Below are 23,061 nucleotides of genomic sequence, written 5' to 3'. Positions count from 1 at the left end.
AAACGAGGCTGCCTGATGCCCAGTCAGTGACCCCTGGTGAGTCCTCTCTGTCCCCGAGAAGGGGAGGGCCAATGCGGGAGAGCTCGGATGCTCGAGGGAAGCGCGCGTGCCTTGCCCTCTACGTGAGGGGAGGGAGTATGGGTACGCTTTCTAAAACAGCCACCCCAATGATCTGAGCGTCCTCGTTCTGGGTAGACACAAGGGAGAGATTTTGCAGAGCTGAAACGGACAGACGTGAGGATGACGACGCGCCCGCAGGGCCGTCATGAAGACAGGCGGGGCGGGGCTCTACCAGACGCCCGGCCCCGCGGGCCCCGCGGGCAGGCTGGAGTGTGGGGTGCGCCCTGCCCCCCAGCTGCCCCGCACGGGCCACCTCCAGCCGGCCGGCCGCCGCATACCTTTGGCGTGGAACGTCCAGTCCCTGCGCCAGTATTCCTGCAGCTGCACCCGCTCCTGCTGCCCCAGGCTGCACACCTCACTGTAGAACTGCCGCTCGATGTGCACGTAGGCGGCCGGGATGGCGCCCGCCACCCCCTTGGCCCCGAAGAAGCCGTTCACCTCCGGCGAGGCCAGCAGGATCTGGTACTCGGCCCGCGTGCCCAAGACCAGGTCCATGTAGGCCTGGGTCAGGTTGAAGTAGCCAGTGGTGAGATAGACCTTAGCCCCTCGCTCGGCCTCTGTCAGCAGGGTCTCGGTGACAATCTCATCGATCTGAATCTCAAAGGGCTTCATCTGGATCAGGGGGTAGATCCAGGTGTCGGGGGCCGGCCTCCGGTCTCCAGCAGCTGCGGCGTCCTCCTGGGTCAGGAGGGGGTCGCTGTGGAAGGTCTGGGCGTGCAGCATCTGCTGGCGCGTCCTGGCGGAGTTGATCACGTCCATGACCCTCTTATTGGCTGCCCTGCAATACGCAGCCCTGTCACCTAGAGGGAGACACGGCAGAGGGGATCAGGGGCAGCAAACGGAGGCTCCGGACCCCCACCCAGCACGGTGGGCACGGCGCCGGCACGTGACAGGCGCGAGCAGGCACTGCAGCTCGTCCTTCACCAGTCACACAAGGCACTGCGCACATGAGGCTCCTCCTGGGACAGAAAGGCCCAAGAAAGCGTCCTGCCACAAGAAGCCTGCACGCGGGGGGCCGTGGAAAGGCCTTTACCAATGCCACCTAATGGGAGTTCAAAAACAGGCAAGACTAGCTGAGGGTGACGGGAGTCAGGACAGTGGGCACCCTGGGGAGGGGGTCAGGCCTGGCTGGGGGCCCCAGGGGGCTTCTGGGCGCCAACCCACTAGGAACACACACATAAGCTGCACACCCATGTTTGGGGTGCATGGTACATGTCAGAAAGAGCATGTGTCCCACAGAGACACGTGTAAGTATGATCAGACAGCAGGAGAGAGCCAGGCAGGGTCAGAGGCGGACAGACGGGCTCTGGGTCTTGTTTGCACACGGCCACTAGAGACGAGCGGCTGCACAGACACAATGAAAGGAAAAGAAGCGAGTCTCAATGCTATCTCTAGATGATAAGAGAGTTAACGAGCTAAGCATCCAACTCAAGAAGTCATGGAGGAAAAAACAACAGGAAAAGACAAAAATACAGTACAAGGAAGGAAATTATAAAAGCAGAAATTAACAGAATGAAAACAACAACATAAGACATAAAAGTACGGAACTTCAACACTCAAAAGTTAATTCTCTGAAGAGACACAAAGGCAAGCCTTGGGCAGGGCTGATCAAGAACAACAGCGCGGTGGGCAGCATGGCCACGCAGGTAACCGCTCACGAGCTCCGAGCTGGGGACAGGCCCACAGGCCCAAGCGCCATCAGGCCTGGGTGGCCGCATGGAGAAGGAAAGCTCCCTGCGGGGATACCCCCTTACTGATGGCAGCCAGCACGAGGGCCATTCACTCTCGCATCGTAGCGGGTTGGGGTTGGGGGGGGGGCTCTCAGGCTGCCCTGGTCCCCAGCAAGGCTTTGCCCAGCCCCCTACGCCCCTCGAGCGTGCTAACTCTCACTCTTCTCTGAACGGGGGCCCTTTTCTCTGCCTATGCGTGCCAGGCCTGTTAAGTTAGAACAGGGGTCAGCCAACATTTCCTGTACAGGCCAGACAGTGAATCTGTTAGGCTTTATGAGCCAAAGGGTAAAACTGAAGACAACATGTAGGTACTCGTATGGTCAGAGAGAAAACAGACTTCCATAAATTTTTACTGGTGAAATTTAAAACATAATACTAACTATTATACTACTCTACATGGGCTTCCCAGGTGGCTCTGTAGTAAAGAACCTGCCTACCAATGCAGGAGACACAAGAGAAGTGGGTTCGATCTCAGTCGGGAAAATCCCCTGGAGTAGGAAATGTCAAACTGCTCCAGTATTCTTGCCTGGAGAATTCCATGGACAGAGGAGCCTGGCGGGCTACAGTCCATGGGGTCGCAAAGAGTCGGACACGACTGCGCATGCACATAAACACATGCGCACTACTTTAAAACACTGACATACACACACACCTCTAACACACTGCCATCCCCTCTCAGAGGCTTCCTCTCTAGCTCTTCCCCTCACAAGGGCTGGGTTTAACCCATTCCCCACGCTGCTGACAGGGCTGCAAATTCAGCAGCAGACCTCCTTAAAGGCCACCAGGAAGCCACAGCCACAGGAATTGCAAGAATGCAAATACCCCGGGAACACCAGCCACCGGGGTTTGCCTGTTTCCAGCAGGCCGAGGGCTCTCCCATTTCACGTTCCAGGCAGGAGGCCGCAGACCTCACTGGAGCCGAGAGCCACAGAGCTTCTGAGCTCTGGAGTTGGGATCAGTGGCCCTGAGGGGGTGGCCATTTAGCAGGCTGCTTCCTGTAAGTGCAGGGCAGGTTCCTGGCTCATCCCATGGGTACCCAGACCCAATGCCCACAGTCCCACCTTCTCTGGCGACTCCCTCACCCGCAGAGCATGACGGATGGCCAGTGAGTCACATCATCTGTCTGGCTCCAAAGACAGAAGCAAAACAAAGCTCTGCCACCCAAGTCTCCTAAACCTGTGGCAAGGCCACCAGAAGCGTGCCCTCCTCACCCCCGGCCCGGGAGGCTGCAGAGCCCCGGCCCTACCTTTGCAAGGATGCAGCATCCCCTCTACAGGCCCTCCTTGCCCTCACCGCCCCGGCTGGGAGGCTGCAGGGCCAGGCCCTACCTTTGTAAGGACGCACCGTCCCCTCTAGAGGGCGCCCTCCTCGCCCTCACCGCCCCAGCTGGGAGGCTGCAGGGCCAGGCCCTACCTTTGTAAGGACCCACCGTCCCCTCTAGAGGGCGCCCTCCTCGCCCTCACCACCTCCTTGCCCTCATCGCCCCCAGCTGGGAGGCTGCAGAGCCCGGCCCTACCTTGTAAGGACACACCGTCCCCTCTAGAGGGCGCCCTCCTCGCCCTCACCGCCCCGGCTGGGAGGCTGCAGGGCCTGCCCTACCTTTGTAAGGACGCACCGTCCCCTCTAGAGGGCGCCCTCACCGCCCCACCTGGGAGGCTGCAGGGCCTGCCCTACCTTTGCAAGGATGCACCATCCCCTCTACAGGCCCTCCTTGCGCTCACCGCCCCCAGCTGGGAGGCTGCAGGGCCCGGCCCTACCTTTGTAAGGACGCACCGTCCCCTCTAGAGGGCGCCCTCCTCGCCCTCATCACCCCGGCTGGGAGGCTGCAGGGCCCGGCCCTACCTTTGTAAGGACGCACCGTCCCCTCTAGAGGGCGCCCTCCTCGCCCTCATCACCCCGGCTGGGAGGCTGCAGGGCCTGCCCTACCTTTGTAAGGGTGCACCATCCCCTCGACCATCTGCACAGTGTCGTCCCCCTGCAGCTGCAGGGACACGTCCCCTACTGCGTCCACCAGCTCCGTGAAGAAGTCGGCGATCTCGGGACAGTCCTGCAAGAACACGTAGCGGTCCTGCCGGTTGGTGAAGTAGGAGTCACTCAGGTTTGCACTACAAGGAGGAAAGCGGCAGGTGAGGACTCAGGCGAGAGGGCGTGACAGCAGGTCCTGGGGAGCCCGTCTCAGGGTCAGTGGCAGGAGCAGGGGAGTGACCAACCCAGATCAGGACACAGCAGCAGCCAATCAACAAACAGCTAGTGAGCCCAGCCCCCTCACGAGAGGCGGGCCAGAGTGATATGGAGGAGACACCGCGGAGTGACTGCAAGCCCTGCCCATCACTGAACTGACCATCAAGAGGAGACATGGACGTTTACAGAGCCAAGGACCACTCAAGGCTCATCTCCAGGGTTCCCCAAAGGGCATGGCTTCCCACCCGGCCCTGTCCAAGTTACTCATCCACTGGGGTTTCTCCTGTTATCAACACAGAGTGCGGGAAAGACCTTGTCGGGTGACAGTGAGCACCAGGTGAGATGGCACGCGAAGGGCTCGCACAGGAACGAGCACGCAGTGAGGCCTCAGGGAGCCACGGCCAGTGTGCAGCTGTGCTTCGTGGCTTCCATGGCAGTCAGGGCCCCAGGAAGACGCCGAGAGCCAGGCAAGCAGACTGAACACGCGCTGGCAGGGCCTCGGGGGATGGACTCTCCCCTGCGCTCCGCTGGCTCCCGCCTGGGGGAGGAAGCCCTCACCCGCTGAGGATGACGTTGTTGTCGAAGAGGTACACCTTGATGTGCTGCAGGCCAATGGTCTCGTTGAAGCGCTCGGGGATGAGGAGCCGCAGAAGCCCGCGGAGGTTGGGCGTGTGGAACAGCGAGACGCGGACCTGTTCCGGAAACCTCTGCAGGAGCGGGAGCAGCATGGTGCGCGAGTTCTTCCTTCCTGAAGACGTGGGTGAGCAGGAGAGAAGGGACGGGAGAGTTGCGCCAGGAGAAACACGCAGCCTGCAGGGCAGGACTGCCCCCCGAGGGCCCGAGGGCAGGCCGCCAGGCGTGGGCCATTTCCAGCCAGAGGGGCCCCAGGACAGCTTCCACCTGGACACCCACAACCTCCCGGGGCAGGACCGAGCGGTCTGGGTAGCAGACATCTACTCTTCCAGCCACCCAGCACCTGTCCACCCACCCCCAACTCTCACACTCTGCTCGGGGCGAAGATGGCTCTGTCCACCCTGGCCTCACCCCAGCCGTAAAGGGGAGGCACCCAGGCCAGACCGGGCCAGTCAGCAGGCTCGGAAGCCCCGACAGAGCCCGAGGCAGGCAATGCAGGAGCCTCGGTCCGACCCGGAGGGAAGCAGGTGCTCTTCCGATGGACAAGACGCGGACTCGGGGGCTGCCAGAGGGCGCCCAGAGGAGCCAGGGAGGTGAAGCCAGCCCAAGGTCCAAGCCCCAAATCAAGGCCCACGCAAACCAGGGGGCGCCCAGAGGAGCCAGGGAGGTGAAGCCAGCCCAAGGTCCAAGCCCCAAATCAAGGCCCACGCAAACCAGGGGGCGCCCAGAGGAGCCAGGGAGGTGAAGCCAGCCCAAGGTCCAGGCCCCAAATCAAGGCCCACGCAAACCAGGTCAGATGCGTGGGAGTCAAAACAAATCTCTTTTCATGTATTTTTTTAAAATAAAAGTGTCCATATTTCTCAGGGGGAAAAACATTCCCTTTTTTTCAAAGTCATTTTCACTTAGACTTCAGGTCACTAAGCCACAAAAGGAATCCTGACAGGCCGTCCTGGCCCGTCCTAGACTGACTTCAAATAACCTTGCTCCTGGCTGAGCCTGGAGTGAAGCTTCACTCCTAAAACAGAGGCTCTGGACAAGGAAGAACCTGGGGGCCAGGGAGCGCATCAGACCTACCTCTCGAGCCCCTCGTGAAGTCCAAGAGGATGGACACCCTGAGGCCGGAAGGAAACTTCGCCTGGAGTGATTTTTCTAGAGTGCTTTCTAGGCAATCCACCTGCCAAGAAAAGAGCCGCAAGAACAGAAGTGAGAGCTGAAAAAACGGGTACGTGTTAATGAACCAACCTGTCAGCTAACGCCCCCACAGTCCTCTGCAAACACTCATGCACACATCTGCACACACACTCATGCACACACCATCCACACTTGCCCAGAAGCCAATGTTGTGAAACCTCTTCCCAAGGCCGCCGCCCCGGGCACAGTTAATTGGAAGACACGGTGTCTACAGCCCGGGCCAGGCAAGAAGAGGGCTCTGCGGGTCAGGGGCACGGTGCCCAAGGGTGTGGATGTCACTGCTCTTGAGAACACCTGCTAAGACACGAGCTCCCACACACGTTGCAACAGGTGATCCTCACAGGCACACAACAAACAGCGCCCCACACGTGGAGAACACTCAGTAAATATTTGCTGAACGAATGAATCCAAGACACAACCTGCCCACTGGCCACTCTCCATGGGCTGGACGTGGCATTCTTCTCCCGGGAGGACAAACAGGCTTCTCAAGCTGGCAGCTGACAGTACGTCCTGAAAGCGGGGCGGCCCCTTCCTCAGACAGGAGGGAGGGGATGGGGCTCTCCTGCCCCCGACCCTTCCCTTCGCCCTGTAACCACAACCCCGTCCTAGGGGTTTCTGAACAAGGACAAACCAAGAAACAACACTTGCTATGGGCAAGGGGCCCATCTTCTCCCTCAGAGTCGAAACCACCTGAGAACTCAGACAACACAATGACCTCGTTCACACTCACTCTGGCTCGTCCTGCAGGAACACCCCTAGCCCTGCACAACAGGTGACGTGTGCCCCTTCCCAACCCTGCCTGTCTCACTGGAGGGGACAAGTGAGGCACGACAGCAAGTCTAGGCAGGGACCCGGCACCCACCGCCAACCCTGGACGAAAGCAGCAGCGAGCCCGACCTGCATGCTGGCTCCTCTGTCTAACACAGGCTCAGAAAGCCTCTCTGTGAAGGACCAGAGAGTAAATATTTGGAGCTTTGCAGGCCAGATGGTCTCTGTCACAGTTACTCAGTTCTGCCACCACAGCAAGAACCCAGCCACAGACAAAACAAGAACGAGAGTGGCGATGGAGAGCGGTCCGCGTGCGAGCGCGGTCGCGTCTGGCTCTGTGGGTGAGAGTGGCTAGGCTCCAATAAAGCTTTATGTATGGACACAGAAATTTGAATTTCACGTGCTTTTATGCGGCACAATTACTACTCCTCTTTTGACTTTTTGCCCTACACTGAAAATGTGAAAACCAGCTTTAGCCCACAGGCCACAAACAGGTGGTGGCCAGATCTGGCCTGCGGGTCGCAGTTCCCAGAGCCCCGGCCTGGCAGAGCGACAGCCTGGGGCCCCCGTACAGGCCGAGGAGGACACGGGCCAGCGAGGCCAGAAGGCCCAGGATCACATCTCCCGACAACCCCAGCATCTGGGGCCACAAGAAAAATAGCTGGCCTGCAACGCTATTTTTGCAGGCCAAAAATAGCCAAAATGAGGCCAAGGAGGGTGGCTCTACCCCAACTCCACGGTGCCACATGGCCTGAGGTTTCAGGGTGACCCACTGCTGCCTCTAGGACTCCCCCAAACCTTACCAGTTCCTGTTCCAGAGGACCTATCCCCAGGTAGAGGGATGCCATCACGACCCGCCTCTTGGCTACTTTTATCTGCCCCTGAAGAGAAGAAACAATTCAAAATTCAGTCATTTGTTATGATTTTTTAAAAAGAAACATTTACTTTTATTTATTTGGCTGTGCCAGATCTCCAGCAGTGGCATGTGGGATCTTTTAACTGTTCCATGCAGGATCTAGGTCCCTGACCAGGGATCGAACCTGGGCCCCCTACATAGGTGTGCAGAGGTCTCAGGACCACCAGGGAAGTCCCTCACAGTCATCGTTTTCATATTCACTAAGGTATCGTCCTTTGATGCTGGAAAGAAAGAACACTCCAAACTGAACCACCCTGTATCTTCACCAATTAATATTTAAAGCAAGACCCAAATGTGTGTGGTAATCTCACAAATAAGGACCCACAACTCTAATTTAAAGTGCGCAGCCTGATAGTAAAGCATGAGCTACAAGATGTAAAGATAGACGTAAAGATAGTAAAGCCATGCTACAAGACGCAGCGCAGCCTCGAGAAGGAGGGAGGCCCGTGCACACGGCCTGAGGGAAGGTCCACAGCGCACCGCAGAGGCAGAAGCACATCGCTGAGCAGAGCACACAGCGGCTGCCTGTCAGCGCCCCACGCACACTATACGTGTGTGTGTGTGTCCCAGAGGCAGAGGCAGAGGAGGGAGTACGGGTGCAAACTTGCACTACACCCCCATCTGCACTAAGGTTTTATAGTGAGCACATAACACTTCTGAAATGCAGACAAACAGGTAGCTAGCTAGACACACCAACAGAACACTCAACATCCAAAGACGACGCCTCAGTTCAAACAGTTCAAACATCCTCTCCTGAGACCCGTTCCAGCTGCAGGAGGACACCAGACCCCTCTCAGGAGCTGAGCGGCCAGGCCCTAGAGGAGGTCAAAGGCAGGAAGAAGGGCAAGCTGGCGAGGGCACCCGGAGAGGCAGGACGCACACTCCAGCTTGCTTTGCCACGTGGCCCCCACGGCCTGCATGTCAACAGAGGAAGAGGGGTGTCTCGATGAGATAATACACCGGCACAACACCAGGAAAGGCTTATATGCGAGGAACAAACAAAGAACTTCCTATGTTTGCTGGTTCCTTCATTTTGTTATTTACTAGATGGCTGCTTGTGGGGAAAGTGAGTATGAAAACAGGCAAGAGGAGAACAAGTAAGGAGAAAGGTGATTTAGTTCGGGCGGCAAACGACAACAGACAACGCGACGGTCTGCTGTGACGCTGGGCCCTGTGGCACAAGCTCGGCCGAGATGAAGGCCTGGGCCCAGGCAGGCGCCACGCCGCGGTCTCCGGGAACACGGGCCACTCTGTCCCAGGAAGAAACACAACTGCTCCGCATGCAATGGGCCAGGGAACCTGCCACGACTCAGTGCAGGAGGCAGGAAATGGTGGCCTCGGCTTCCTCCCGGCCTGAGCCCTCCGGCCGGGCCGGGACTCGGCAGCCCCATTCACCCTGGGCAGATGAGGGCATGGCCCGTCTCCAGGCCAGGAGACCCCCACGGACAGCCTGTTGTTTCCCAGGAGTTGACTGGGACACCAAGACCAGCCTCCTTTGAAAAATCTGTTTCTTCAAGCCAAGCAGAGGACCAAGTAGGAGCAGAGTGAACAGTTTCAGCATCAGTTCTACACAAACAAGGACACACGGGAGAGTCGAGCAGAGCAAAGGGGCGGGGGAGTGTGTGCGCACGCACACACTCCATAATGGAATAAACTGGCAGGAGATTGAGATCTACAAAACAACAGGGCACAGGAGAAAAAAATATGCAAGCATTCAAATGAGCTGGTTTGCTGTGCAGAAAAAGGAAAGTCTACCTGTATGTCTTGTTATCTCCCAGCACTCCTCCTGACCGCACCATACCTTAACTCTAACATCATCGTCAATAGACTCAGAATCCACGTGAATAAAAGTTAATGAGCGCTGAATTACTTCATTCCAATTAGCAGCTTAACCACAAACAACTAGACATGACATGAACGCCTATGTAATGTACGAAAACCTGAAGCCCCTAAATGCAAAGATTAGCATATCTACCAGGAGATGGAAGGTACAAACTTTAGGTAGAATCACCAGAACCCTGAGACCTAAAACCAGATGCTCAGACTTCTCAGTTCTCTGTAAACGCTCTCCGCTGAACGAGAGAGCCACTGCCTACGTGTCAAATCCCACCCTGTAGGTCATGTGGGTCTCCATCTCTTGTCCACCATTGGAGCGACTGGGTTCTGGAGACGCTGCCACGGACCCCTAGGGGGTCTGCCCTGCCCTGACCAGAATGACGCTCGTCCCCCACACCCCTGCGCTGACGCGCAGCACAGACAGCCTCGGCAGGATGTGCCCGTGTGGCCCCCAAGCTCTCACTAAGCTCCCGGCTAGCCTCCCAGCTAGCCTCTGTTGCCAACACGGAACAGAGGGAATCAACCTGTCCATGAGAACCAACACTTGGGACCCGACCCTCACGGGGCCCCCACGCTCTGAGCTGTTCCACCTGAGACCTCCGCCATGCAGGGAGCCTCTGGTTATGGCGTGGCTCAGCCAGGTGTGAGCCTGACCCCTGACAGGCAGAGCTGAGCAGCCATCGAAAGCTTCTATGAAGGGTGTTTCGGCTCAGGGCTCACCCAACCTTATGCCCCCCCTCACCGAACCTCTAACCCCACACTTGAACCTCTATCCCTTAAACACGACTTACCTTCATAAGCTCAAAAAACTCTGCTGGGGAAGAAAGCACCCTGACATGAGAGCTGGAGACGCCAAACTCTGGAACCAGGTTTCTGATCCACTGGAAGCGATGCACGCCCTCCGCACACAGGCAGCACGGAGGCGAGGTGACCACAGGGACCGCAGGGGACAGGAGAGGGGCCAACAGCAGCCACGGTGACCTGGGGAGAGACACACAGTCCGTCACACACCTCAAAGACTTCCTCACAAGTCTCTCTCAGCTCCTGCGGGCAAATAAGGAAAAAAAATAATAATTTTTTCTTTTTGAGAACTTCAGATCTTCTAGACCATTTTAAGCGAGCTCTAGTCAAACCCTGCAAGAGTTTTTCTTCAGCCCCTATGAGTCAAGCAACTTAAGAAGTGCCAAAGCCTATAGATAAACCCCAAACTTTACGCTGATTGCAAACAAAAACTTAGAGCAGCCACAAGTAAACTCAGAAGGCCATCACCTGGTTTAATACTCCCAACAAACTCACCTGCAGAAAGCTGCCACAGGCCACCCAGAGCAAGGGCAGGTCTGGTCTCAGTCTGATGACTACAACCCAGACCCCTGGTTCTCTGATGAGATAAACAGCCTTTTATTCAGGGAAGGAACCAGGAAAAAAAAAATTAAGTTTTCTCTAATACTCAGCTTCCCAGGTGGCACTAGTGGTAAAGAACGTGCCTGCCAATGCAGGGAACGTTTAAGAGACATGGGTTTGATCCCTGGGTCAGAAAGATCCCCTGGAGAAGGAACTGGCAACCCATTCCAGTATTCTTGCCTGGGAAATCCCTTGGACCGAGGAGCATGGTGGGCTACAGTCCATGGGGTCACAAAGAGTCAGACACGACTGAAGCGACTGAGCACAGCACACACAGAAAGAAAAGCTGGAAGAGGCTGGGGGAGTGACCGTCTCATGAGGGGCCGCTGGTGATAACAACTGCCCTTTCACCACTGGACCCAGCCTCCCGGGGGGTCACACCCATCTCTGGCGGGCTCCACGCCACTGAGGCCAAGCCCGCAGTGAAGGGCCCCTGTCCGCGGAGCCTCATCCCTGTCTGGCTTCCAGCAAAGAGCAGCAGGAAAATACTCTTCAGCCTGTGACCTTCACCACGGCCTCACGAGAGACTCCAGGGAGAGGATGCTGAACACCCTGTGGCCTGCAGGGCCCAGATTCCAGGAAGATGATTTCACTCACTGTCTCCTGATAAAACACTGAATCTTCCCAGGGTTTGTGAATGTCCCTCCACACACACGCCAGATGGCCGGCAGCTGGGCTTCCCAGAAAGCCCACCGGGCTGTCACGGTGACTCACTGCCAAGAAAACTTTAGTCAACGGGTGGAAGGCACGGGCTCTGGACCCTGGGAAGCCAGGGTTCACCACCGGCCTCCGAGCAGAGGTCCCTTCCCACTGCCTCTGAGGAGGTGGGGACCACACTCCCAGGCATCGCTTGCTACACTTCTCCTCCAGCTTCCCTGTAAAGAGCAGCAAATGAAAGCCCTAGATGTGCAAACGCAGGGCTGCAGCCTCGATTTCCCAAAGCGGAGGCTGTCCTGCTGCTGCGCTCCAGGCCCCCTTCCAGAGCGGGGAGGGAGAGCCCTCAGTCCAGCGGAAAACCACGAGAACGGGAACATGCTCGACACTCAACGTGAAGCCCCAGAGGGGGCCTGAAGAGTCTAACGTGCTCGAAGTGGCTTCAGTCGTGTCCGCCTCTTTGAGACCCTCCGGACTGCAGCCCACCAGGCTCCTCTGTCCCTGGGATTCTCCAGCCAAGGATACTGGAGTGGGTTGCCATGGCTTCTTCCAGGGGATCTTCCCCACCCAAGGATCAAACCCACATCTCTTATGTCTCCTGCATTGGCAGGTGAGTTCTTTACCACTAGCACCACCTGGGAAGCCCCAGAAGTCTAATACTCAGGAATTAAATAGTCTGCTTGAGGTGGAAAACCCCTCAGTACCATTAGATCAACTCATCTCCCAGCCTCAGAGCACTTATATCACTCAGACCAGATAAAACAGATCCAGGGCGATACCTGTGCCCCAGGCCATGCAATCAGTCCCCCACGCTCTTCAGATGAGCCAACACACAGCGCCACTCCCAAAAAGCAAGATGAGGAAACACCTCTTTGCCACAGAGCAACCCAGGAGAAGGCAAGTGCCAACTTGGGCCTTAGTCCAAGTGGTCACGTGAGCACTGATGTTGTTCGGGGGAGGCACGGCCAGCCCAGGGCCTGCCGCCCACAAACCTGGTGGCCTCAGCAGCTTACACACCTGAAATCTAAGAACACAAAGGAAACCGCTAAGACTGATTCAGGAAAAGTCAAAATACACAAACAGCGCATGTGCTTCAAGTGATCACAGGCGAGCTGCCGATGCCTGAGCTGCTGGGGAAGCCTCACAACAACCCTCCCTTGAAAGGGGCTTTGATCGCCTGGTGGGATTCAGACAGGAAGTGCAGCGGGGGGCGGGGGGTTCCCAAGCCAGGACAGGTGTGTGCGAGGGAAAGAGGCAGGACTGCCAAAACCCACAGGCGCCAGAAAAACCCAGGAGGGGCTCAACAGGCAGTCCAGAGAAGACAGACGGTGAGCGCAGGGGGTTGAGGCCCTGCCACCCGCAAGAGGGGCTCAGCAGACCAGCCTGCCGGGGGCCACCATGGGCAGGTCTCGGGCCCGCCGGGCCGCTCTCCCGGGCAGCTCCTACGGGGCCAGGTTCCAAGCTCTGCTGAGGGCTTTTTCACCCTGTTTCCTGTTTAACCTGTATACTGACAGGTTTATTTTTGTTAGAGAGGAGAAGGAACTGAAAGCCAATTATGTTTCAGGGACTAATTGGTGGTGGAGACCCAACCCTTGAGAGGTAGCTTTACATTCCAAAGAGGAAGGTGCTTGGAAAAGGAGCACAGAGTTTAATAAAGACCCCACAAGGTCAGCACAGGCAGGGGGAGCCACACCCAGGCCCCAGACCCTCAAAATCTAACTGCCGCCCTGCCACGGCAGAAGCAGCCAGCCCTCGGGGCGGGGACTGCGCAGGGGCCCACGTTCTCCGATCATCTCAGCCAGATCCCCCTGGGGGTGAGTTCTCGCTTTCCACAAGGGACTCCTGGGAATTTTCTCAGAAAAGGTCTCCCCCCGTGCCAGCCACAGCCCCTGCTGCACGCTAATCCCAGCCTCCAGGGGCCCCCACCACCTATACAAGCAATTCCCCCCACCCCAGGCAGCTGTCCCAGGTCAAAACCCTAATCCCCACGAGACAAGAGGAGGCAGGGAGCTGTGGTTACTCTACAAAGAAAGCAGAGCTGTCACACTAACCATTTAGAGAACTAGACCTTCACACACACAATTTCCACACCGAGCCCTGAGCTCCCCTGAATCATCTCTTTCTAGATACCATCGAACTCCCATTTCCAGTTACAGGGAGGAGGAAGTGGCAGGGGCTGGGGGGCCAGATAAGGCTGTGCCTCCCTCTCCTGCCCTGACTCCGAGTTGCAGGGGGGTTTAGAGGACAGGGCTCGGGCCAGAGCAAGGGCGCACCCTGGAACTCAAACTCAGGCAAGCTTAACAGCTTCGCTACAGCCCTCAGCTACAAACAATGCAAAACAATCCTCAGCTCACAATTCTGAAAGTGAGATGGGAGAGCAACCTCTCCACAGGGCGGTTCTAGCCAAAACCCACAGGACACCTGGCTCAGGGAGACGGTCAGCCTCGTGACGGAGGACTTCCTGTGGAACCTGCAGACTAATTCTCTGAGCTGGGGAGTGCTCTGGGGCTAAGCTGAGGACCCCTGACCTGGGGCCACTCCCTCCACCCAGAGAGGGGCCTGGGGTAGGAGGATGTGGGGGCGACTAGGCAGGCACATAAGTATGAAGCAGGGCAGCGGGGAAGAGAGGGAGGCTTCTTCCCAGCCTCTCCAAGAGGAATCCACACCTGACCCGCCGTGACGCTCTTGTCCGTGGACGGGCCTGCCATTAGAGCAAGGAGGGCAGAACCCTGCCTGGCTGTCCTAGACAGGACGGTGCACCACGCTGATTCATGAGAGGTACCGGACGGCAGCAGGGCGGACGGCAACAGGATCAGGGCTCAGAGGAGCCAGCAGAACCGAGAGAGAGGGGGCAGAAGAGCGGTTGAGACGCCATCAACACCCCTTTGTGCAAAGGAAGCCCGGAGAAACGGGAGAAGGCATTTCTCCTTTGTGTGGGAGGACCGGAGTTTTCCATTCCACCAAACATTCTGAAACTGCACGCGCTCCGGGGGGAGAGCTCACACGTGCTGCCTCCCCCCTTGACCAGGGGAGAACTCACACGTAGTGCCTCCCGCCTTGACCAGGACGCAAGGCAGTGCGCCTGGAGGTCCGACCAAGCCCTCACACGTCCTCACAGGGACCTCGGAGGGGCCAAGGAAAGCTGACGCCCGAGAATCCCGCCTGGGTCTGCACCTCACCTCCATCAGGGCACCCGCAGAGGACACTGGGGCTCCCTGGGGGCCGCAGCGGTGCCACCCACTACCTGTGGACATGAGGAAGCAGGCCAGCCTCCTAGGGGCTCTGCAAAACAAGGGCTGTGGGGCTCTGAAGAAAAAAGGGGGGTACCGGAGGACTGTCTCCTACACCAACCACAAACCCACCATGGACAGCAGAGGGGCTCTGTCCCCTGTAGCAGGCAAGGGCACCTAAGTGTCCCGCACTCAGGGTCGGGGTCTGAATGTCCACAAACTCTCCGGGAACTGTACGATAAGATTCGTGGTACACATGCTGTGGCTTGGGTCCCACCCAAATCGGTACAAAACGACAAGAAAAAGAAAGAAGCTTTTAAAAGAAACAGAACTCTGGAATGCCATTATTTTCAGAAACTGCTTTTTAAGAAACCCCCACCCCACCCCCGTCACACACACTTAAACGTAAAGAGGTGAAGTGATGAGAAAAGAGCAACAGTCATAACACTTCCTGAGAAAGGCTCGAGAAACTACACGAGAAACTACACCAAGGGACCAGACTTCCTGCAGCCCTGGCAGCAGGCGGCCCTTCCTGACTAACGCAAGCCCTAACCCCACACAAGGGAAATGAGTGTGAATTCCCGTAGGTCACTTCAGAAGCCCAACGGCCGCTGCACTCCTCCAAGAAGTCCGGCACCGGGCCGGGGCTGCCAGCGTGAGGTTACACACGGCCCCGGTGACCCTATTCTTGGCTTTCCAGAAGAAAAGTCGATTACATCGAGGGGCCACAGACCTAGTGCAGACTTCTGACCCTGACGCTCCTTGGGAGCCACGGGCTCCCGGCAGGCTCTGCCGAGAACCACTCACACGTGCTACTAATCCACACAGCTTCAACCAGCCTGACTTCCCTCAATCGGCTTGACTTCCCGGCAGCTTTGAAAACAACTCGTTTACATTACTCAGATCACTTGTTTACCACGGGATTATCTATCAGAATGCTTCAATCCCGGGCTCGTTTCTATCCATCCACAAGTACACAGCTGGCTGACCAGCCTAATTCATCACCAGCAGCAATGTGATCAGAAGGTACTCTGGTTAATAGGATCTCAATAAAGCTACCATTTAAAGGTTAGTCAGCTGCAAATCTTAATTTAGTTCTCTACAAGATCTAATTTGAATTATTTGGGGAAATCATGCTTTGATTCTAAATGTCCTCCCTCCCCCCACCCATTCTACAATAACCAAGAGATGGCTCTACTGAACTCTAATGAGTAAGGGGGAACTGGGAAAATTCAGAGAAAAAGTAATTTCTGGAAATCTGGTGGTCCCTCAGAGTGGAAACCACTAAGAAGTTGAACAAGAGTAGGTTGAGCTGGCATTACAAGGTAAAAAAAAAAAAAAAAAAAATCAATAAAAAGAACAGTTTGCTGGTGACACTGCCCTCTGACAACTCAGCAAAGTCAGGACACCCCACCCCCACAACACCTCCACCCCCCACATACATGCACGCGTACACACACCTAGAATAAACAGACCTTGGGTTTCAAAAATAAAGACTTTTCTACATATAGCTCAAACTGAAAATAGCTTTTAAAAAAGAAAAAGGAGACCACAGAGAAAATATCTCCTTGTATGGCAGGCAAGCTCGCTTAGGAGCTAAGGCCCTCCTGACACAGCTCCGGCTAGGTCTCATCTGCTCCAAATAACAAGCCGGTTCTGACTAGTCCGAGGACGCCAAGAAACTTCCCCAAGTTTGTCTCCCTCTCCGGGGCAACCAACCTGCCAGTCACCTGAACAGGGAGTGCCTCCACTTGGACCCACCTGGATGCTAACTGACTGCCCTGACCTCACCTTATCATCACCCCCTGACCCGGCCCTCTTTCCCACTCCCTGTCTCGGTGAAGCGTGCCACCATCCCTGTGGTTGCCCCAGTCAGAAACATGAGCTGCCTCCTCAGCAACCCCCCCACGGCTGACTCCAATCCAACCCCCTCACCTCTTCCCGAAAGCAAGCCCCACCCCCTTGGGCCGAGACCAGTTAGCCAGAGAAACTGCACGGGGTCTCTCAGAGCGAGCGTCCCCAGGGCTTGGCCCAGCTTCCCTCTCTCCCTCCCGTCCCTCTTCCGTACCCAGCTGGCTCCTGGCAACAGCCTGAGGACCTGTGGGACCTCAGAGCTGCCCTCCACTGCTGTCCCCACCCGCCTATGAGAACATCACTCACTATCCTCCGGTGAACACCGGCTCCCACTTCCCCACTTGGCCCCCTTCCACACGCCTCGAAGACACAGCTCCAAGACCAGCACCACCCGGAAGCCTCCGTGACTTCCAGCTGTGCTTCGGTGCTGCCATGACCCTTCCTACCTTACTTTACTATCACTACTGTCTGTTTATGGGTCTGAGCACCTTGAAGGTGGCGCTCTGTATTTCTGTTTCCTTGGAACCTAACACAGGCACAGCAGTGCTCTATACATGCAGGCTGAATAAGTGAGTGAATCCAGCTGTCCACGATGAGTCAGATGCTTGCTCAAGAGAAAAACAACAGTATTTCCCGATCACTAATTAGAATTAGTTTTAAGTAGAGTTCTCTGTCACTATGGCTGTCTCTTTAACTAAAAGGAAACAACTGCAGTAAAGAACTGTTCCCTCTCACCACTCCCCTTTCTAGCCACAAGGAATCACCAGGCACTCCAACAGTTGAGTCAGACTGGCAAGCTAAAATCTAAAATAATGTTAAGTTCATGACTACACAGAATTATTATCAATGAATCAATGATCAGAGTTACAAGAAAGCACATCATTCGGGGAATGAGGAATTGGGAGGTGCAACTGAACAATGGAGAAGAAACGAAAGTCAGCAGCCACTAGAGGTGAGTGGCCATAGAGACATGAGTAATGCCAAACACCCAAGCCACAGAGAGCAGAAAAAAATCTGCAAACTGAGTAAGACAAAGAAAGGGTCAGAAATCCACAGTACTGTAGTAGTATCGCTCAAAGTGTGTATCCCCCACCCTAGCACAGGTATCATAAGACCAAAATTTCGGGCAATTGTGTTTCTGTGATTTAACTGGGTTCCTGGTTTAACTGCCGACCCACGGAAACAAGTCTCTCAACTTAATCAATAAGAAATATGGAGCCACAACACTGGCAGCCACTGAAGCTATTTACAAAAGACCTTAAAAAGTCAATTTAGACCATCGCCACTGCCACACTAACCCCTTCCCCCCACCCCACCCCCACACACAACCACTCAAGAGAAATGTCTATCTTAGAAGAATTTGTGGCTATTGCCCCAACATCTTTTAGTAATCAATTCCAATGTTAAACAATGATTAATCATGAAGTGTTTTCTTGTACAGTTTAAATATATACAAGGGAAATGACAAAATGGCCTAAACATCTCGTCCTTCAGAGCCTTTTTTCAAACTTTAAACCAAATTTCTTAGTGGGTTGAGGTCAGGACATAGAAGTCATTTGACTTGACTATCCACTGGAGTGAACAGGTCTTTGTTAAGTACCAATTACAGAAAAGGGAGGCCACCTCTTCTATACACCACTCCCATTAGGTTCACTGATGTAAAATTTAAAGCTGTTCAGATCGGTAAGCTTCCAGGAGTTTCAACCTGTGCTGATTCTATCACAAAAACTTCCTCTAAATCAAACTTTTAACTTTTTGCTGAAAATCTTCCAACGTCACCCAATATGAAGCAAGCTCCTTTCCATACCTAGAATCAGCACTGGACTGGACCACAGATCTACCAAATGCCAGAAGGTCAAATTTCACCCAAGTAGCAGATAAAAATCTAAGATAGGTGCAACCTCTAGGAAAGGATGCAATTCTACGTTTGTTTGTTTGTTTTCTTAAAAAATAAGTGTAAAGCTCGAGTCTCTTTAACAAAAAAACTGTGCACAGATTTTTTTTTTTTTTTTAATATTAGCAACAGCAGCAGGCCTCTTAGGTCAACATGTTCTTGGTAAATGTTTACTTTTAAAAATCACTGCCTGGGAGAATTGCTTCAAAGCCTCCTTCACCACTTTCATAAGTCACTTCAGTACTTTTCCAGAACACAGGCCCTTTGCAAAGTGTAAAAAGGGTTTCGAGTGGTTCCTCTTCCCTTGCCGGAGTGTTCCTGACTCAGGATTGCTTCACAGCCCTCTGGCAGGATGTGAGAAACGCTGCATGCACAGAATCCCAGCAGGGCTGATTCACTCTCGCCAAGTCACCCCCGCAGCTAGGATTATTTAAGGAAAAGACCCCTCCGGACTCAAGCAGTGTCTCTCGCGGACACTCTCCAACACTCACACCCTGGGGCCCAAAGAAAAGCACGAACCCAGCACCCCACCCCAAACCACCCCCCGCCAAGAGTGCACACACAGGAGTCTCTTCGCTCCAGCGTACGCAGACCGGGGTCGGGCTCGCCCATCGCAGCTCCGGGCAGGCCCAGCCGATCTCGCTCGCGGGGCCCCCGTTCCCCCGGAAGGCTGGCGGCAAAGTGGGGCCGGGCGGGCCCGCGCGGGGGACACGGAGGTCTCGCCGCCACGCCAGGGGGCTTGGGGTCCGGGTCGGGGGGAAGCGGGCGCGCCTGCAGCCCCGCAGCCCTCTCACCTCCTGCGCCGGCGGTCCGGGTTCCTGCCGAGGCGGTCGGACAGGCGCCCCAGGAGCGCAGCCAGCCCGGGGCGGCCAGGCAGAAGGCCCAGCAGCCGCCTCCAGAACACCGGCCCAGCCGCCGCAGCCGCCGCCGCCGCCATGGAGACTCGCCGCTTCCGCTTCCGGCGCGCGAGAACTTTATTGACAACCGTGCGCGCAGACAGCGGCCGCGCGCGCGAGCCCGGAGCGCCGGCGGGCCCGCCCCTCGGCTTCGGTTTCCTGCCAGGTGGGCACAGGTGTGCTCCGAGCTGGAGCCAGGCCGTGGGAGAGCAGAGGGCGGGCCTCAGCATCCGCTGACTCGGCCTCGATACCGGACAGGGGGTGGAGAGTAGTAGGGGGACATCACCTGTCCAGGTCCCGTGACCGAGTTCAGGCTGGACTTGAGAGGCCGAGCCCCGCCTCCAAGTATTGGGTAAGATGTCCAGAAGGGGGTGACCCGTTGACTTACCCCAGCACACTGAGAACGGAAAAATCCCCACCAGACCCAGGCAGGACGATGTTTCACCTGGTCAGCTCCAGGCCTGCAGCTCGAGGACACAGAGCGGCTCACCCAGTCTAGGTGCAGGAAAGACACCTCTATGAGCCCAAATGCATACACACGTCATAACCTCCCTCTGGGAACTACGGCCCCATGGCCAAAGAAGCTGAAGGAGCTCATCCCTATAGCCAAGAACATTTCTCATCAGTCATTTCAGTCACAGTCGTGTCCGACTCTTTGCCACCCCATGGACTGCAGCATGCCAGTTCTCCCTATCCATCACCAACTCCCGGAGTTTACTCAAATGCATGTCCGTCGAGTTGGTGATGCCATCCAACCATCTCATCCTCTGTCGTCCCCTTCTCCTCCCACCTTCAATCTTTCCCAGCATCAGGGTCTTTTCAAGTGAGTCAGCTCTTCACATCAGGTGGCCAAAGTATTGGAGTTTCAGCATCAGTCCTTCCAATGAACACCCAGGACTGATCTCCTTTAGAATGGACTGGTTTGATCTCCTTGCAGTCCAAGGGACTCTTGAGAGTCTTCTCCAACACCACAGTTCAAAAGCGTCAATTCTTCGGCGCGCAGCTTTCTTTATAGTCCATATATGACTACTGGGAAAACATAGCCTTGACTAGATGGACCTTTGTTGGCAAAGTAATGTCTCTGCTTTTTAATATGCTGTCTAGGTTGGTCATAATTTTTCTTCCAAGGAACACGCATCTTTTAATCTCATGACTGCAGTCACCATTGCAGTGATTTTGGAGCCCCCAAAAATAAAGTCTGCCACTGTTTCCACTGTTTCCCCATCTATTTGCCATGAAGTGATGCCATGATCTTAGTTTTCTGAATGTTGAGTTTTAAGACAACTTTTTCACTCTCTTCTTTCACTTTCATAAAGAGGCTCTTTAGTTCCTCTTCACTTTCTGCCATAAGGGTGGTGTCATCTGCATATCTGAGGTTATTGATATTTCTTCCGGCAATCCTGATTCCAGCTTGTGCTTCTTCCAGCCCAGCGTTTCTCATGATGTACTCTGCATAGAAGTTAAATAAGCAGGGTGACAATATACAGCCTTGACGTACTCCTTTTCCTATTTGCAACCAGTCTGTTGTTCCATGTCCAGTTCTAACTGTTGCTTCCTGACCTGCATACAGGTTTCTCAGAGGCAGGTCAGGTGGTCTGGTGTTCCCATCTCTTTCAGAATTTTCCACAGTTTATTGTGATCCACACAGTCAAAGGCCTTGGCATAGTCAATAAGCAGAAATAGATGTTTTTCTGGAACTCTCTTGCTTTTTCCATGATCCAGCAGATGTTGGCAATTTGATCTCTGGTTGCTCTGCCTTTTCTAAAACCAGCTTGAACATCAGGAAGTTCACGGTTCACATATTGCTGAAGCCTGGCTTGGAGAATTTTGAGCATTACTTTACTAGCGTGTGAGATGAGTGCAATTGTGCGGTAGTTTGAGCATTCTTTGGCATTGCCTTTCTTTGGGATTGGAATGAAAATGTTCCTTTAGTATCTCTAATTTTCTTGAAGAGATCTCTAGTCTTTCAGATTCTATTGTTTTCCTCTATTTCTTTGCACTGATCACTGAGGAAGGCTTTCTTATCTCTCCTTGCTATTCTTTGGAACTCTGCATTCAGATGGGTATAGCTTTCCTTTTCTCCTTTGCTGATTTTAAGATGATAATGGGTGGGACTTCCTGGGTGTCACAATGGATAGAAATCCACCTGCCAATATAGGGGACATGAGTTCAATCCCTGGTACGGGAAGATTACACATGCCACAGCAGCTTCTAAGCCCATTGGCTGCAACAAGTGCAGCCCAACCACCTGGAGCCTGTGCTCCACAAGGAGAAGGCCGCTGCACTGAGAAGCTCAGGCACTGCAAGGAAGACACCCACCCCCTCCCCCAGCAACAACTAGAGAAAGCCCACGCAAAGCAAGAAGACCCAGCGTGGCCAAAATAAATAAATACATTTTAAAGAAAAGTTAAATGATAACTTCATCTGTAACAAGTGTTTCCTTGGCAGAACCCACATAGGCTGGGAACTGGAAACTGGAAAAGCTGTTGGAGATGATGATATCCTCTTTATTCCAGGGGAGGTGTTGTGTGGTTAAAAGAATATAGACACAAAATGGATACAAAAGAATATGGATGCAAAATATTCTGAATTCTGCTTTCATCAAATTATCCTGAAGAAATAAATTACACATTCTCTACAAAAACGTTCATCTCAACTTTATTTATATCAAAAGTGTGAAAGTGTTCAACAGTGGGGAAGTTAGTTAAATAATGGTACATCATCATGTTGGAAGACCATGCATTCATTCTAAAAGTATGTTCTAGAAGAACAGTTAAAAGGAGTCCCCTGGCAGTCCAGTGGTTAGGACTCCATGCTTTCACTGCTGTGGCTCTGGGGTTCAATCCCTGGTTGGGAATTAAGATTCAAGCCAGTTCCCCATGCCATTCAGTGCAGCAACCGCAAAAAGAAGAATGATTAATGAAATTAAGTGTAAAATCCAAATTTCAAAGAGTAGTACGGAGCGTATGCCATTCTGTTAAAAATTGGGAAAAGAGTGTGTGTACAAACAGACTGAAAGTAAATTACACCAAAATGTTAACATTGGTTATTTGGTGCTATTTAAGGTTTTCCAGATTGTTTACAATCAATGAGTATTTCAGATTTTCATTTTTTCCCTTAAGTTTCAGATAGCTTTACAAATACAGGGTGGAATTTGATTCAGCTCTTCCAAGTTAGAAGTGGTGAATCATCAAATTGCCTAATTTCCAGGAACTCGAATGAAACTATCCTTTGCTTGGTTCCACTTTTGCTCAGTGCCTCGCACAGAGTAGTTGCAGTCAAGTTGCCAAATGGCCACACCATGATGCAGGGCAATGAGTACCACGCAGACCACAGGAGCATCCTGACCATCGGGAGAAGAGCTGGCAGTTTCTTTTGACATGTGATTCTTCACTGAGTGAGGTATTAAGTGATAAACAACAGGAGTACCTCCCCACTGTGAACTTCTGATCTAAAGTAAGCTATAGAAGCACACAGAGATATCCACAGTACGGTCAGTTAAACTAAGGAGTATTTACATTAAGCATAAACAGCAAGCAATGACCTCAGTCCTTTCTGAAGCCACACACGGAGAGCCTCTGGCCTTCGTGGCTACTTTGAAACAGAGCTACAACCAGAATGAGGCAACTACGATTTTGCCCTCCAACATGCACATTGAGAGGTTGCAAAAATTTTAGGTAATGGTTTTAAGGGATTGAGCAATTTTTTACATGGTTACATTTTTCCATGGTGACAGGACAAACACTGCTTCCCCCAA

At 54.2% G+C, this 23,061-nt stretch overlaps 1 protein-coding gene across 30 annotated transcripts in view; it reads right to left on the bottom strand.

The window, feature by feature from the left end:
* Positions 1-19,353, bottom strand: part of PGS1 (phosphatidylglycerophosphate synthase 1) — a 37,198-nt gene extending 17,845 nt beyond the window's left edge. For 25 of the 30 annotated variants that reach the window (XR_015147282.1, XR_015147285.1, XR_015147284.1 and 22 more), the window contains exons 1-7: positions 19,203-19,353; positions 10,167-10,356; positions 7,427-7,504; positions 5,739-5,838; positions 4,590-4,779; positions 3,777-3,955; positions 399-920 (exon numbers count right to left, since the gene is read on the bottom strand). Coding sequence is in view for 13 of the 30 variants with exons in the window: in XM_086356414.1 (XP_086212540.1) it covers positions 399-920; positions 3,777-3,955; positions 4,590-4,779; positions 5,739-5,838; positions 7,427-7,504; positions 10,167-10,356; positions 19,203-19,345 (1,402 nt within the window). In the remaining 17 variants the exon portion in view is untranslated. Of the gene's footprint in view, positions 1-398; positions 921-3,776; positions 3,956-4,589; positions 4,780-5,738; positions 5,839-7,426; positions 7,505-10,166; positions 10,357-10,671; positions 10,936-15,393; positions 15,526-19,202 lie in introns of those variants that run through there. The other 5 variants (XR_015147286.1, XM_086356425.1, XM_086356428.1 and 2 more) reach the window with 3 other exon arrangements.
* Between the last annotated feature and the right edge of the window lie 3,708 nt (positions 19,354-23,061).

This window comes from Bos grunniens, chromosome 19 (genome assembly GCF_055505025.1).
Source record: "Bos grunniens cultivar Pamir isolate PY7600 chromosome 19, Bosgru_T2T1.0, whole genome shotgun sequence".
Lineage (NCBI taxonomy): Eukaryota > Metazoa > Chordata > Mammalia > Artiodactyla > Bovidae > Bos > Bos grunniens.
This window is presented reverse-complemented; position numbering and strand designations above follow the sequence as displayed.